This window comes from Agelaius phoeniceus, chromosome 3 (assembly GCF_051311805.1).
Source record: "Agelaius phoeniceus isolate bAgePho1 chromosome 3, bAgePho1.hap1, whole genome shotgun sequence".
NCBI classification, from domain to species: Eukaryota; Metazoa; Chordata; class Aves; order Passeriformes; family Icteridae; genus Agelaius; species Agelaius phoeniceus.
Genome location: NC_135267.1, coordinates 83,630,389 through 83,646,329, shown reverse-complemented (window position 1 = coordinate 83,646,329; position 15,941 = coordinate 83,630,389). Strand labels below are relative to the sequence as shown.

The following is a 15,941-nucleotide window of genomic DNA, read 5'->3' as shown; positions in this document are numbered from 1 at the left end:
TTGATCTTCATAAACTGATGAAGCACCATTTTTTGAAAGATATTAGCATAGAATGGATGTCTCAGCTTTACTTGCTAGCAGATCACCGCAGACCTCACAGCTCTTTTTATTACTAGTTTGATAATTTTCTGTTACTGTACTGCTGTTCTTTAACTTGAGTTCAAGTTCTTCCCCTTTGAGTTCTTGTTGTACATAATCTTCTGACACGTGACCAGCAGCTGATGAGGTCTCAGCTTGTAGGAGATTCTGTGTTTTGCTCCTCAAGGGTAGCATCTTGTACTTTGTACTCCACCCCATTTATGTTTTACTACTCTCTATCAAGTTTGCTCTCCTCCTGTACTATGTTCTACCTCTCCTTTGTTCCATCTGCATAATCCAGCTCTGTGTCATCTACAGCCTTCATCAGCTGATGAAATCCAGGGAAGACTGACACAGAGAGACACTGAGTGCCTTGCTCCCTGTCATGCCTTTCTAGTGGCAGCAATGAGAACAGAGCCTAGGACCCCTCCTCATATCAGGTTTTTTGTCCTACCCATTTGTTTCCTTTGGGCTGGAAGCTTAGACAAACTGTTTTCATGTACAGCTAAAAGTGACCTGCTGTGCTTCACAAGGAAGAGATTAGCATGATCTAAATGAGGTGATGGAAGCAGTCTGAAAGAGACCATTTTTTAATTCACTTTTTACTTCTCTAACCCAAATTGCCTTTCACTGATACTTGCTTTAACAGCAAGACAATGAAGAATTAATGCAGGTAGACAACATTTGCATAGTTCTAAGCTGCATCTGGGAAACACTGTTGTACTGCTCCTAAGAGTCAGCAATCCACTCTGGTTAACACATTTACTGTGTGTTCCAACTTCATTGTCAGTAAGAAGGAAAAACAAAGGCTATCATTAGTGTTACACTGGAGGAAGATACAAGTTTTTGAAGATTAAAGCAAGAACAACAAAAGCCTATTAAGAAAATACATTTTTATTAGTCTTCTTCAGTCTCTCTTTCAAAGCTGAAATTATTTTCTCTAGATGAATCTTTCTTCCAGTTGATGTGGAAGTGTGTTATACTGGATTTCTGACAAAGGTGGTGTGAGTACAAGTTTCATTCATATGAAGTCTTGGAGTCCTTGTCAGTCTCATCTTGGATATCAGCAAGAGGATGCTTATTTCAGGATATCAGTTCATAGCTCCCAGTGCTCCAGAGAGAGCACAATTTTTTTCTAGTGGTGTTTCCCCAGAAGCTGCCTCAGCTGTTGCTGTGTCAAATCAGGATTTCCACGTACAACACTGTTACAATTCATAGTGCAGATAGGAGATTAACATGCATTCTTTTATAATATATATAATTTTTTGCAGTCCTCAAACACAAGGAAAGAGGGTATTCTGGCAATAAAAAAGTGTGATTGTGAATGTGTCTGAATTTATTGTACAGCAGCTCTTCCAGTTCCGTTTTCTTATACCCGTCCCCAAGAAAGATATGTGTCAACAGGACAGACAAAAGACAAAAGCAAGATGCAGTCTTCTCTTTGGGCATAAGTAAGAAAATTTTATTGCCCAGAGAGTTTCCAAACTGGGGGTGAAAGAATTGTCAAGAACCAATCTCAGACTCTGTGGGATCATAAAACCTGAGTGCACTCTGCCAGCTAGTATCAAACAGAGTGATCTGACAGGCTCATTCAGCAGCTGCCCCGTGGGTCACCCCAGAGGAGGCTGAGCAGTGCCACACAAGGCTGTTCCCTTGCCTGTGCCCTTCATGACTTGCCAGCCCATGGCCACCCATTTCCCCATGGTGGTGACTGAGTGCCTTGCTTCTCTGTGCTCCCTGGGGATGAGCAGGGACCCCTACCCTAGGGAAAGGGAGAGGAGACTTAGAGAACCATTTTGGTGAAAATAAAACACCTCTTTGTTTCTAAATTTGAAGGGAAAATGTTACTTTGTCCTCTTCTTTGAAGTGAATAGATTGAACTGCTGAGTGGTCTTGAGCTGTCTTTTATCACATGTCTCTCCCTGCTGGCTGTTTTGCCTCTTCCCTCGAAATCAGGAACCAAGGTAAGGGACTGGAACAAAAGGAGAAATCTCCAGGGAGATACCAGTGTAGCACCTGGATTTTACACAGGGACATAGAGCCAAGGCATTGAAGAAACTGGGCAAGTAGAGGTTTTTTCACCTAACTGAAGGAGGGAGAGGGAAGGGAACTCATTATCCAGATGTAAAAAAGAAAATAAAATTAAAAGAAGAAATCAAAGAACGAACACTGGGAACCATCTACATATACAACTGAATCAGCAGGCTGTTTACATCACTGCTGTGAGTTGTAGGCTGAACAAGGCTTTACTTGTTTAAAATTTTAAGTAGGTTCAGCTGTGCCAGGTCATATCTGGTGTATAGTGGAGACCTCAGTCTTACTGATACTGTGGAGAAATTCTTCTAGCTGCTGAGCTTGTGCCTGGGGAGTACAGTTGCTCATATTCCAGGTAATACATTGCTTTTTGTGTTTCCTTCATCATCTTTGAAGTCGCTTCTCCAAAACACTCGTCTTTTAGTGATAGTCCCATATATATTCACACCTGAAGACTTCAGTGTTTTCCCACTGTAATGCATACCAACATGATATTTACAGCTGCTTGAGACTCTCCACTGGCTGTGGGCAGAAACAGAAGTTGCAGGACTTCCTCCACCAAAATGCCAATGGGCCAGCATCAGAGCCAGGACTCCAGGGAAAGAACTGGGCTGTTCATCTGTGCACCTCCACCCATAACATCACACAGGTAAGAGCCTGTAAAATGTTCAGGCTCTTAGCTCCCTTTAGGAAATAAGAATGTGCTACCTTTTTCTCTTGTTTCATTTGGTCTTTTCTCTTGGTTCTCTTATGTGTTACTTTGTTAATACAGTTGTGTGATATCTTATGAGGATTGAAAATGCAAGAGAGTTTTGCTCTGCCCCACACTCCTGATGCACTGCTGCACTCTCTGGCAGCTGCCTGTATCAGGGTGGGATTTGTCACCAGTTCTAGACTTGTTACCACTGAAATCAGCACAGGCAAAGCCTTCATTACAGGCCACAGGAAGAGCCTGGACCTTCAGTTTCATGGGGGAAAGTGGCTGGGGATGCTGGAGTTCAGCCAGGGCTGGGATGGGCATGGGAAGTTAGGATGTTTTAGGTCCAGTAATACACTTATAATTGTGTGAAAGAAGGAGAGTAGTCTTGACAATGACAGGAGGTTGGCAGACAGGTTTCATTTTGGACTTTGTGAGAGGTATTGGAAAGTCACACATCCCTTGCTACCTGACCTTTCCATGTACAAAGTCAGAGGAATTATAAAGAATAGGAGACAGGGAGTATCAGTCTTGCCTACTTGTATTGCTGACTTTTGTATCACTAATTCTGATGTTTGCACGGTGTTTTGTACTATGATGGTCTGATTGAAATCAGTGCCTGCAGACCTCCCTGTAACATAATTAATAAAGTTCTCAGTCTTCAAGTCTTTTGTTCCAGACTGTATGTTCATGTCTCAACTTCAAAACAGGTCAGTCCACATCAAGTATGTTTGTTTTTTATTGCACACAACTCTATTTCATAGTATCTCATGCCATGATAGGTTTGACTATAAAACTAACTATTAAAACATCTGCTCTTATTGTTGGAGGGTGTTTTTGGCAGGTCAGTACTAGGCATGAGGACTATGCTGATTTAAAAGCTAAAGAAAGATGTAGGTTGAAAGAAAGCAGATTCTCTCATTTAACCTATTTTGAATCCCTGGGGCTACTGTTTGGCTTAGTGTAGTTCTGAAAGCCAAGAAAATGTTACTCACTGTGCTCAAAAGATTGATCACAGCATTTGTGTCCTGAGGCCCAAATCCTAAAGCTCTTATTCAGAGAGAACTCCCATTGACTTCAAAGGGAATCTTGTCTACAGAAAAGCTTCAGAAATAGTGATGTACTGGCTCACAAGGCACTATAAAAACTTTTTAGTCTCTTTAAAGAAGACTTATCTGTCAAAGATCCAACAGAGGTGTTCAACCAGCTGCAAGTCATGTCATTGAAATGACCAAAACTGTAAAACCGTGGGTGTAAGTAGTTAATTCTTGTCTACAGTAATGCAAGCAAGAGTTAGCAAGAATCAGCAGTCAGAACTTTTCCATATTGTTCAGAGCACAAAAAGTGAAACTAGGCATGCTTCTGCATGGAGATGTAAAATCATCTTTTCCTGCTATTATCCTGGAGACATTGCAGCCTTAAAAACACACACATGTTGCTTCTGTGTTTTCATATACTAAACCAATTCCTTTTATTCTGGGAATAATATTTCTTCTAGAAGCCTTTTAGAAGAGGCTTCCTTGTTGCAAATACCTGCCTAAATGGTAGCATTAAAATATAGTTCAAAAAAAGATGTTTCAAATAAAGGAAAGCCCTTGAATATTTGCTGTCAACAGCAGTCTCTTTCTTGCCAAGATAGCAGCATCTCCCAGTGCAGAACAGGCCCTAAGATTTGCCTTATGGTGTGCAGCCATGTCTGCCCCTGGACACCACCCTAGTGATTAAAATAATCAGAGTGGAGTTCTAAGGGTATCTAGAGGTTTGGTTTTGAGCTGATAATGCAAGAATTTGAAGTTCTCTGAGGTCTTCCACATCTCTGAGTTATTCAAGTTTTATGCACTACAATAGATTTTACAAATAAGGCTATATTTTGGTCTATTTGGAAACTGGTAGCAAAGACTGAAATTTTAATCCATAGTAACACAGCCAGGAAAAACTCAGTAGTGCAGCTTTAAGGACTTTGTTCCAACTTTGTTGGAACACCTATTTGTGTCGTGAAGTTGCACTCAATCTTGCAGGGACAAAACTAAAAACACCCCACCATAGCCAGTGTTCATGTGGTCTTAAGCTGTTGCCTTGAGAAGCAATGCCATTCTTCAGAGCTCCCACAAACACAGAGGTGCACTGAAATTCAGATCAGATTTAACAGAAAACTGAGAACCTGTCTCTAGTTCTTCATGGTTTGTCAAAGTTGCAGAGATAGATTGTTACGCTAAATATGATGCTTTACTATCATTGAGATCATGAGGGGAGAACTTTCTGAGAAGTTGCATAACTAGGAGTGGGAAGAAGGCCACTCTAAATACAGGGCCCTTGACTCAATCCATTCAAGACAAAAAGGAGGCAAGAAAGAAGGCAATAAGGAGAGAAAGAAGGAGAGGAAGAAAGGAGTGAAAGAAGGAGAAAGAAAGGAAGAAAGGAAGAAAGGAAGAAAGGAAGAAAGAAAGAAAGAAAGAAAGAAAGAAAGAAAGAAAGAAAGAAAGAAAGAAAGAAAGAAAGAAAGAAAGAAAGAAAGAAAGAAAGAAAGAAAGAAAAAGAAAAAGAAAAAGAAAAAGAAAAAGAAAAAGAAAAAGAAAAAGAAAAAGAAAAAGAAAAAGAAAAAGAAAAAGAAAAAGAAAAAGAAAAAGAAAAAGAAAAAGAAAAAGAAAAAAAAAATACAAGAGCTCTCTCAGAGCCACAGCTTGTTGATGTTCAGGAAATGTTATAAGACATGTCTATTTGCTCAGGATAGCTATTATTCAGTGTACAGAGACTGGCTTAAGCCCCAGATTTAGCTGTTTGGATGCAGTTTGTTTCCATTGCTTGTCTCATCTGGAGGCACAATGCAATGCTGCTCTCATTGACCTTTTTATTACAGTAGCCCTCTGAGGCTCAAATGGGGAAAACCCCCCAACAGTTTAGTCTAAGAACATCTAGCACAAAGGGCAGGGGACACACAGAGTAAAGCCAGTTACTCTTTTTATAGCTATTTAATTACAGCTTTTTTACTATTTATATTAAAAAACCATGAGTTTTCTCTGTTGCTCTTTTGCCAAGACAGGTTTCTTTTGATGTCACACCAGAATACATATCCTGGAAACATCTATAAAAATGCACTGGAAACAGAGGTAAAAGAAACTGCTGAGAGAATGTATGCATTGGCTTTACTACACCAATGTGAAGAAAAAAGTTTGTTCTTTTCCCTCATTTCCTATTGGCAGTGTGCATTGGGATTTCAGGAAAACGTTCTCACAAAACTCTTGTGGCTCTGATGGGGTAGAACCGAGTAGCCATGAAGAAAAGTGGCATGTGGAAATATGTTGTTTGCATTTTATCATGTAAAAGACTGAAACTTATTTTTCCATCTTTCAAACCACAAAGGGATGCAATATCTTTTGGCAAAGTAGTACAACATGAGATGCACTTGTTGGTGATATCTCTGATTTCCTCTTCAAAAATGTACCACCTCTCCAGCATAACTAGTGGATTAGTTGGAGTAGGGGATCTGCCACCAGAACTTAGTCTTCAGAACAGCTAAATTAACACAGGAGACAGTAGCAGATACTGCAGAGCTTACACCCCGCCTCTTCCCCCCAGACTAAGAGATAAATCTCTTTGTTTCTAATTGCCAAGGTATGTTTTTCTGGCAGAGATGATGTAGCAGTACCCAGTGAGAGGAAGAGTTCCAGTGACAAAAGGGAATAATGATAACCCTTTCTTTTGGATGTGATGGCAGTATTTTAACAAGAGAATCCTCCAAGCTCCATAAACTGTCTGTGTAGCATCCTAATTTCAGAACCTGGGCACTTGATGCTGAGAAGAAAAGACCATTTAATGTTCTGAGGAATTTTTATATCCACAGACATTAATCCCTAGCTGTGGAAGAACACATTCCCTACATAAGCCATGCTAGCTGGCCTGCAGTAGCCAGAAACTGTTGTTCCCATAAGAGGCAATGTCAGCTGGAAGCTAAAAAATGAAGGGAAAGTCTGTTCTGTTTTCTCAGGATAACACAGAAGTTGAACTTCATTGCTCACACCCTGCCTGTTCTCCTGGGGGAAGCAAAGGCTTTACAGTGATCCAGATACAAGGGGAAATGCTGAACAGCAAAGTGGAGACATTTGGGACATAAGGTTAGAAACAGTGACCTACAAGTAGATGTGTTGAACCCTTACACCTTTTACCTGCAATGTTCACCCCCAAGACAGATAATGCCAATCAAGTCCTGAGCTGTTATATGCTTACAGAAAGGTGAGTGCAGGAAAAACATTTGAATTTAGAGAAAAAAATACACAAATCAAGATGGGAAATAAAGTCCAATTTGGTGATGAGAGCTTGCCAGATGAATTTCCTACAAAACAAGAAGCAGCAACACCTGCATTCAGAGACTCACAGTGAAAGAGTGGCTGCCTGGGCTAATATGAAATCTTCATGACCTCAATAACCATGGAAACCTCAGTGAAAGGAATGCATCTTCAATAAAATTCAGAAAAGAGAAGAAGAAATGGTAATTGGAGAACTGTCAGAGGCAAAAATACATGTACTTCTTTCCCCAGAGATGCTTGTAATACAAACAGGTTTTATTTTTAAACAAAAATATTCTTACTGGCATCTATAGGAAACTATTTGGTGCAAAGGCTTTGTAATATCTTTTATACAGTTGTCACATATCTGCATTTATGAAGGCCTTGTTTTTAGAAACTTTTGGACAAATTAACTCTCAGTTTTCACTTATAAGTAAGAAGAAATAATCTGTCTTCCTTACTTCTCTCAATAGCTTCAAAACCAATAAAAGCCATTTAAAAGTAAGTAGCTCTGGAAGACTACAGCATGCCTTTCTAACTTGTATTTAGAAATACAATACATATGTATTGTATTGTACTGTCCCTTATTAGGAGCCAAGTTTGTATTAGTGCTGTTCAAATACACATCTTATTTCTATACTCAGTGAGGTCTGTGAGGGACATTGTCAGAAACTACAGGTAAATAATGGTAGGGAAAAGACCAGTCCTCTGTATCAGTTAATGAATAAAACTCAGGGAGCGACAGAAGAAACAATGCATTCACCACTGCTAAAATTTAACTCTGTAACTTACCTTTCAATAAAAATTCATAACAAGAACAATAAAAATGGCAACAGAGGAACATTCTTCCCCTTTCTCTATTGTCATTACCTTCTGTTTGTTCAGCACTCATGTGTATCCAGCTGAGACCAGTAAGTTCACTTTCCTTTTGTTATGATCTTAACCAGATATAAACTGTAAGGTAGAACTCTGCATTAAACTTTTGCTTTGTTGATGAAATCTTTAAGCCTTACAATATTTGTTAAAGAACAACAGATAAGGTTCTGTTTGCCAGGCATTTTTCAGGTAGTAGCTGGATTAAATAAATTTGTTCAGAAGTGGCTGTCTTCAGTCCCTGCTGATCAGTAAGTGTTCCTCTGAACAGCTATTCCCCACCTAGGGAGGAAACCTTGCACTGTCCCATTACTGCCCCAAATCAAAGAAATTACATCAATGACAAGTTGGTTGCTGAGAATCTGAGAATCACAATCCTCTTGCTTAGGGTTGTAAAAATAAACTCAATTCTCCACATTCATTGCTGCATTACTGCAATGATGTTACCAATAACAGCATTAATCTTCCACAACACTCCATAAAGGTCCAGCTTTACCATCCACTAAGTGTTCATCTCACAGAGATGGTAAAAATTTCATAATCTTTGCCCTTCACACTGAGGGTATTTACTATGTACAGAGATGCCTCTGGAGATGTCAGGAAGGGGTCCCAAAATTCCCATCTCCCAGGTCTTTGTCAAAGGGGCTCACAGTTAATGTGACAGTAGTTAGCAAGCTCTATGTCTTCTGTGTTCGCATCATAGACTCTATTTTCACACAAATCTTTAGTCAACTGGTTATGTCCCCACAGAGTGGGGTCCCTGTAGGTTGAGAAGAAATCAGTGTCTTTGAAAGGTGTGTATAGCTGAGCTATGTGTGCTGAGTCTGGTTTGTACAATTAAGTATTTTCTGGCTTATTAATACCTGTACTGTTGAATGCGCACTAGGGCTGTTGCTAAAGAGACCTGTATATTTTGGAATAGAGGACAGGTACCTGTACCATTTCAGTTGTTGTATGTCTAGCCAACAACGTGACAAGTGTAAATTGCAGGAGCCACAGGTCTAATCTAATGGGTTGTTGTAAAGTCTGTGCCTTGCTCAAACAGTTTACTGAAGGCAGCCCCCGGGAACATGGTTAATGTACCCAATTTCATGGTATTGTGTAGGTCTCTCATTGCTCTAAAGCCTGCAACTTGTAGTATTTCCTTTGAGTTCTCTTTGCCTGTCTTGATTCTTGGAATGTTCCAGACACATGCCCCTAGGGAACCAACAGGGCCAAACTTCTTTCTCATCTTCTACCTGTCCTCACACCGACGCATCAGAAGAACATCAGTATTTCCTACATTGGAAGTCTGGGTAATGAGCTGTGCCTTCTTCAACAGCACTTGGATGGGTCAAAAGTTCATATGCAAGAGCATACTTTGACTGCCATCCTCCTCCTGGAGGGAATGCCTCATTCTGCAGGGATTCTGGTGGTGTCAGCTGCATACTTTGGATGCCTGCTACTTACAGAACTCTGTAGATTGGCCACACACTGCTACATTCACAGATTATAAATGGTTTCCATTTTTGCAGAACAGTCTTTCAATTACTCATTAATTTGGGCTCCGTGATCCACTTTCCTGCATGGCCAATCTGGTCCGTGGTTAAAGGAAGCTGTTCCCTTACAAGCAGAGCTCGTTAGGACAAATTTTTCATATTTATTCCCCTTACTGACATCTTCAAGATGGTGAAGAGAAATTGAGCCTGAGAGGCCAGAGAGGTAGCCTGGGACCTTCCTTACAACAGATGTGACGTCAAAGTGCACCGGCAAAAAAGTCCTATTAAGATGCCCCATCCTGGCACCTGCCATGTGGCAGGTATTGTGACTAAGATAGTGAAGACCCTGTTTAAATTTAAGGACCTGCTTGAAGAAGCCATGAAGAAGAATTTTAGGACAAGTCTTGTGCTCCATGGAAAAAAAAGTTCTTGTGGTTGTGATGTATGGAAATGATCCTCATTTATCAAGACAAGAGCTGTAAGGTTTTTGTGTTTTAAGGATTGCTGTTATCAGTATCCCATGTGGTAAATATTGAAGATCAGTAATGAGTATGCAGGATGTTTGGTTTAGTTAGCAAACTAACTTAATTTATGTAATACACTAAAAAAATACCTCCTTGGCCTGTTTGCTCAAGGGACTGTGAATGTGAGCCCATTATTCAAGACTGAGGACCATTACTGTTAACACTTATGAGATGTGTAAAATAGGTGTCTATAATGATTTTTTGCTTTTTTGCTTTACTTATTAAAGTTTTAATATCTCCTTAGTAAGTCTGAATACAGCTCTAATGCCTAATTAACCCTGGCTTTATGTGACTAGTATGCTATAACAAAAAGAGCAACAAGTGTCAAGGCAGGTAGGCAGCCTTTATAGTAAACAGTTCAGTTTAGGAGGAGATGTGCATATTTTTCTTTAAACGCAGAGTAATGGTAAATGGTAAACACAAAGTCACCCAAAACCCCACACCCAGCCACCCACTCACCCTTTGCCAGACTCCTGACTGTTGTCAGGACCTTGCCCTGAAGGAGCATACAGCATTGTAGCTTTCATTTTATTGCTATTTGCATGGCAATTACTAATCCTGAAGTTGTCATATGGCCCTGGCTGCCCATTCTTTTTCCAGATGGACTTGAATTTTAGGCAGCAATTTTGTCTGCCTAGTTTCTCAGAGACTCATGCAACAAAGATTCTGCAACTCATGTGGACCCTCATTGATTAGTTAGCATCTGAGCACCTTCCAAAACACTTCCTTAAAAGATTCTAACCTTCCTTTTGAAGTCCATGAAAATTTGCTGCAGTCAAGCATGTGGAAGAATGTGAGCAACTGGACAAGCCTGACATGCAGAAAAAAAGGTCAGTCATCTACACTTTTTAGAAAAATATGTTTGCTTTCCAGGTAAGTCTGAGAACCACCTTCATGAGACATCAACCTTTACAAGTGAAATCGAGGGTGACTGACAGGATAGGCTCTATCTCCACACAGGCTCTCCAAGTGCTGTGCAGCATCTAATAGGAGAATTTCAACTTTTGAAATTTGACAATACTCTTACTGGTCCCTCTGGAGCTTTCTCTATACTTTTTTAGCAACAAAAAAATGTTTTCTCTGTGATAAATGAATCAGCTTGAAGCCCAAATAAAATAAAGATTCTCCAAATGATACAACCTTACACAAACTCGTCTCTAGCAATTGATTCTTACATCAACTGTCATCACTACCCTGAGGTAGAATGCAGCTTTTCCTAGGGAAAAAAATCAGAGCCAATACACTGCCTTTTCTGTTTTAAGTAGACCTAGCATGCTACAGAAAAACTCGTTTTCTCTTGAGATCTTCCACTTAATGGTACTGGTTCATTTATTTATTTGTACATAGACACAGAAGAACACATATCCCAGGCTTGCAGTATCTCTTCCACCTAGAAAAGATATCCTGGCACAGACTAAAGTGTAAATAACATGGGAGCAAACACCAGGCTCTCACTGCCAACAAGAACACAGATAACACAAAATCACCAGTGCCGGGCTGCCTCCCCAGCTGCACCCTGTTCCCATTAGTGAACAATGAAGCCCTGGTTTCTCCCAGCAGTATGGAATGGCTTCTGAATGCATTCACAAACACAGAGATTTGCCATTTCCAGGGCAGAGATTCCAGCTCTTCTGGGCCAAAGGCATGCTTCAGTTTGTAGTCTCATTAGAGAAGGAACATACTGGCACTCAAAGCTTCTCAGTAAACATCAAAATTATCAACAAGTGCCTTCACTTAGCAATGTTTGTCCCAGAATATTGGTTCATATTTTCAAATAGGACCAGCTCCAGCTGTCACTGCAGCCCACCACGTTTTTCTATCACATATCTGACTGCTTCCCAAAACTCCTTGGTCACAGAATGTCATTGTGAGTTTCCTACAGCACCAGCCACTTCCAGGCCCTCATCCAGCCCGTGCTAGGACATTTGGAACAAATGCATTACTGTAAATTGATGTTGTTGCATTATTAAAAATCAGGCATCATGCAGTGGATACAGTGGTGAGGCTAGCAGTGGTTAAAATGTTCAATAATGCTAATTGAATGGGTGAACATTTCTTTAATATGGACAAGACTGAACAACCAAATTAAAATGTAGGTGATTATAAACACTCTTGAGCCTTGTCTATGCATAAAGAGACATCCTTATGGGTCTGTGAAAAAGGCAGTGAGGAGCTGTGCAGGCAGACTAAGAGGTTTTTTTCTTTTTTTTTACCTTTTCATTGCAATTTTGTATATTTTTTATTTCAATTTTTAAACTGTTCTTATCTCAACACATGAGTTGTCTCACTTTTACCTTTCCATTTCTCTTTCCTATCCTGCTGAGGGGGAAGGAGCGAGTGGCTGTGGGGTGGTGGATTGTTGGCTGCATAACAACCATGACAGGCTGTTAGATTAAATTGGCTTTTTGAAACTGATAGAGCTTTATGTTTGAACATACAGCTGGTGCTCTCCTGTTCAACTTGCACATGCTCACATGGGTACAAACTGAATGGGTGTAGCCAGTAAAAGGAGACTTACATTCAAACAAATAACCATCAAGGAGGTCATACTGATTTCATTAAGGGAATTTGAACTTCCATATTTATGTTAGTCTGGTGAAACTTTCATGACCAGACAAGCTCTATCTAAAGAAGGCAAGACCTAGTTCTGCTGGATTTGGTAACATGGGGTAATGCATTCCACTCTGCCAAAGCTTTCCAGCAGTAGGAAGAAATACCTATCAGTTTCTGCCAGTCCACCTCTGAAGCTGTGTTTGTTTGCTAGCTGCCTAGGCATGGGATTCTTTTCCCTCTGTCATGGTGTCTGACAGAATAGTTATGGATCAGAAAAAAGCCCACATTGCACAGCTGCCCTGTGCTGGTGTTGCTTCCAGGGAGTGCAGCTTGGGACCACAGACAGAGAAGTCCATAAAGCTGTGAGTATTCCTGCCTGGAATCTGGGCAGGAATACTTTACCCCAGTCTGCCCAGGCACACAGACAGGCTGTTGGAATCAGCTCCTGCACACTGATATCTGTACTCAGTGACAAATCTGCTCTTTTGTTTAAACCTGAAAGAAGTTCCTGTACACAGCAAACTGTGTTCACCTGGAACACTGACTTCAAGGCTCCATGAACTCTGATGAACAGGGATACCTTACTCATCCCCTGCTCTCCAGAGCTGTGCTGCCAAGTCTGAACACCCCTTGATGGGCAGACACAGAAACTGAAGTGATCTGGGTCCAGTCATGAATCCTCCTGGATTTCCCCACTGGGTTACTCATGCAGTCAGAGCAGGAGAGCAGAATGCACTGGAGAAAAACTCATTGCATAGACAGGGAAGGGCAAAGAGAGCAGCTCTGTACCTTTCTTGGCCCCTGATCTGCAGCCACAGGATATGTAAGGTCTAACCATGGCTCTGTCTCCCCAGCTGCACGTGAGCTGATGAAGAGAGGGATACAGGGACCAAATTGTGTCTTTCAAGGCAGGTAACAAAGAGTTTTGAGGGAAATGGCAGGCCGATAAGCCAGTCATCAACCCTCTGCAGTTGCTTCATAAAGAATATAATCAGTGTGGAATGATCTACCGCAAAGAGAAAAATGGAACAATAAAATTTTTGGAAATCTGCAAGCTCTAGGGTTCACTTTTAATCCTAAACTGTGGATAAAAGGAGTGTATGAAATGTTTGAAGAGGAGCTGAAAAAGAGTTTCAGATGAAACAGATGCTCTGAGATCTGGAGTGCCTCCTGTTATAAAAATCTCAGGAACATACTGCGGTGAGACCTCTGACGAATCACGAATGTAATTCTCTGTTGCTTGAGCACTGAGTTGAATTAGTTCACCTCACGTGAGCTGAGGGGCAGGAAAGAAATGCCTGCTGCTTTCTATATCATCTTTCATTTAAGGCATTTACACATTCAAGACTATGATAGACTAGTGCCTGTGATGCCAGCTCTGTAGCTGATCTGCACTACTATAAATTACTCCTGCAACAAAAAAGGATGCAGCATAAAAATGTGATGATATAAATGCTCTGCTGCTTGTTTCTCAGGGCTGCTTGGTCACTTTGCTGTGCTGTGGCTGCTTACCCCCTTCCACACCATCTGCCCTGTGTCCCTGGCTCCTAGGGTGAAGCAGGCACACATGCTGGTTTGGCCCTTGCTACCCTCCTTTGCCTGCTTTCTCACTTTGGCATGTGCTGGCCTATATTCCTCCTATTAATGCTATTTTTTTCTAATACCATTAATACCACCTTCTCCCCTTTTCTGCCCAAAGATATTTACTGAAAGCAATTCTTTTGGAAGACATGTTTTTCCTTGGTAGCTAGAAGGTTTTTTGAAGAACATTTAAAAGAAATATTTTGCCCTTTAATATCTTCAACTATGTCTCTGTGCTCAGTGAAAATTGCTAGCAGTGTTCCAGAGCCAATTCCTGGCAATTCAGGAGGCCCATAGAGGAAAGCAAGGTTTCTAGACAAGAAGCAGCCTGTATCTTTCTTCATTAGAGACTGTGACTGGCTGTTGTTACTCCAATGACTTTTTGCTCTGTTGCTGTTCTATGTAATATCTGCATTGCTAGGTCTTGGTGCTTTGCAATTTATAGGTACTCCCAATTTTTCAGGCTTGTCTTTAGTTCTGGAGTTGCAATGAATACTTATTGTGCCTGAGAAACAGAAAATGGGGTTCTGTCAAATTTCAGTATTTGAATTTATAAACTTAACCAAAATTGGCTGTATGCTTGTAATTGCAATGCATCCCACTGCATAAAATGATTGCAAACTTCTCCATGCAACCCTGCTCCATGAGTATATATATGTGCATGACACGGTATCCTTTATTACTTATGAAAAACATCAATATTTTATTAATAAGCAGACATTGATTTTTACTGAGAACATAAAGATTTATGGAAGAAGGCAGAGCTGTGTGGCAGAAACTATGACAGCAGTTTCTAAAAAATCTATGGAATATTTTACATTTGAAATACAGAAAAAAAAATTCCATTCAAAGTGAATTCAAATAGACAGTCCTTTGTGGAAAATAGATTTCTTCTGGTATCAAGCACAGGTGAATTTTAAAGACAGCTGGTTTGAAACAGAATGAGACTCTGTCCGAATTTGAACACAAGTGGCTTTCTTTTATTTTATGGAGATATTCAAGGATGCTCTCAGTGGAGTAAGGAGAGTGGAGGCTAACATCTGTGCAATGGCCCTGAGGCAAAAGGACTACACCAAGCAAACAGGGAGACATAGCCCTGTCAGGAGCACAGGAGGACCCTGCTGTTGTTTGCTGTAGGAAAAGGTATACTCAGAGTGGCTGATTTGGGTCTGCTGGTAACAGCAGGAAGCAGAAGCTGTAATAAAGACAGCCTGGAGGGTTCCCTGTCTATGCTACACCACCTGGAACTAGGGATTCTAGCAGTGACTGGGAAGTACTTATTTTCCAGTGTCAGTCTACTTTTACCCTGACACACAAGGTAAATCTTGGGACTGATTTAGAAAATGTGGTATAGCAAACACCCCAGCAGAGAGCTCATACAGAGGAAATGCCCAGCCTTCATTCTCCATGACATCATGCTCAACAATTGTCAAGAGCAGGTAGGGAAACACCCTACAGACATATTGTATATCCCAGACACTATGGAAGGAACGTTACCTACAGCACCAGAAGAACAAATTTGGTCCATCCAGCTGATTTCTTCCTGTACTGCATGTATTCATAAAGCTGTCAGAATACTCAGACTGTGGTGATGTGTGCTTTGCTCATGTGGGGGCTATACAAAAGGATAAAGGGACTTAATGCGCTTGAAGTACTTTGCTTTTTACTGAAAAGGTCCTATAGTTTGGCAAGGGAAAGAGAGCAAGAACTGGAATGGTTTTAGAGATGAAATATGTCAAACTGAGAAAGTTCTGGTGATTTTATTTGTAGCCCTTAATAATTAGCTGTTTCTATCTTTACAATTAATTCTTTGTCAGCATTACTACAAATGCCTTCAATT

General features: G+C 40.6%; 1 protein-coding gene across 5 annotated transcripts in view; it reads left to right on the top strand.

Moving 5' to 3' along the window:
* The window catches only part of DRC8 (dynein regulatory complex subunit 8), a 41,210-nt gene extending 30,099 nt beyond the window's left edge, over window positions 1-11,111 (top strand). For 2 of the 5 annotated variants that reach the window (XM_077175753.1, XM_054629966.2), the window contains one exon: window positions 2,614-3,474. In XM_077175753.1, the coding sequence (XP_077031868.1) occupies window positions 2,614-2,751 (138 nt within the window). In that variant the 3' untranslated portion in view covers window positions 2,752-3,474. Of the gene's footprint in view, window positions 1-2,613; window positions 3,475-5,845 lie in introns of those variants that run through there. The other 3 variants (XM_077175751.1, XM_077175752.1, XM_054629968.2) reach the window with 3 other exon arrangements.
* Window positions 11,112-15,941: the final 4,830 nt, after the last annotated feature.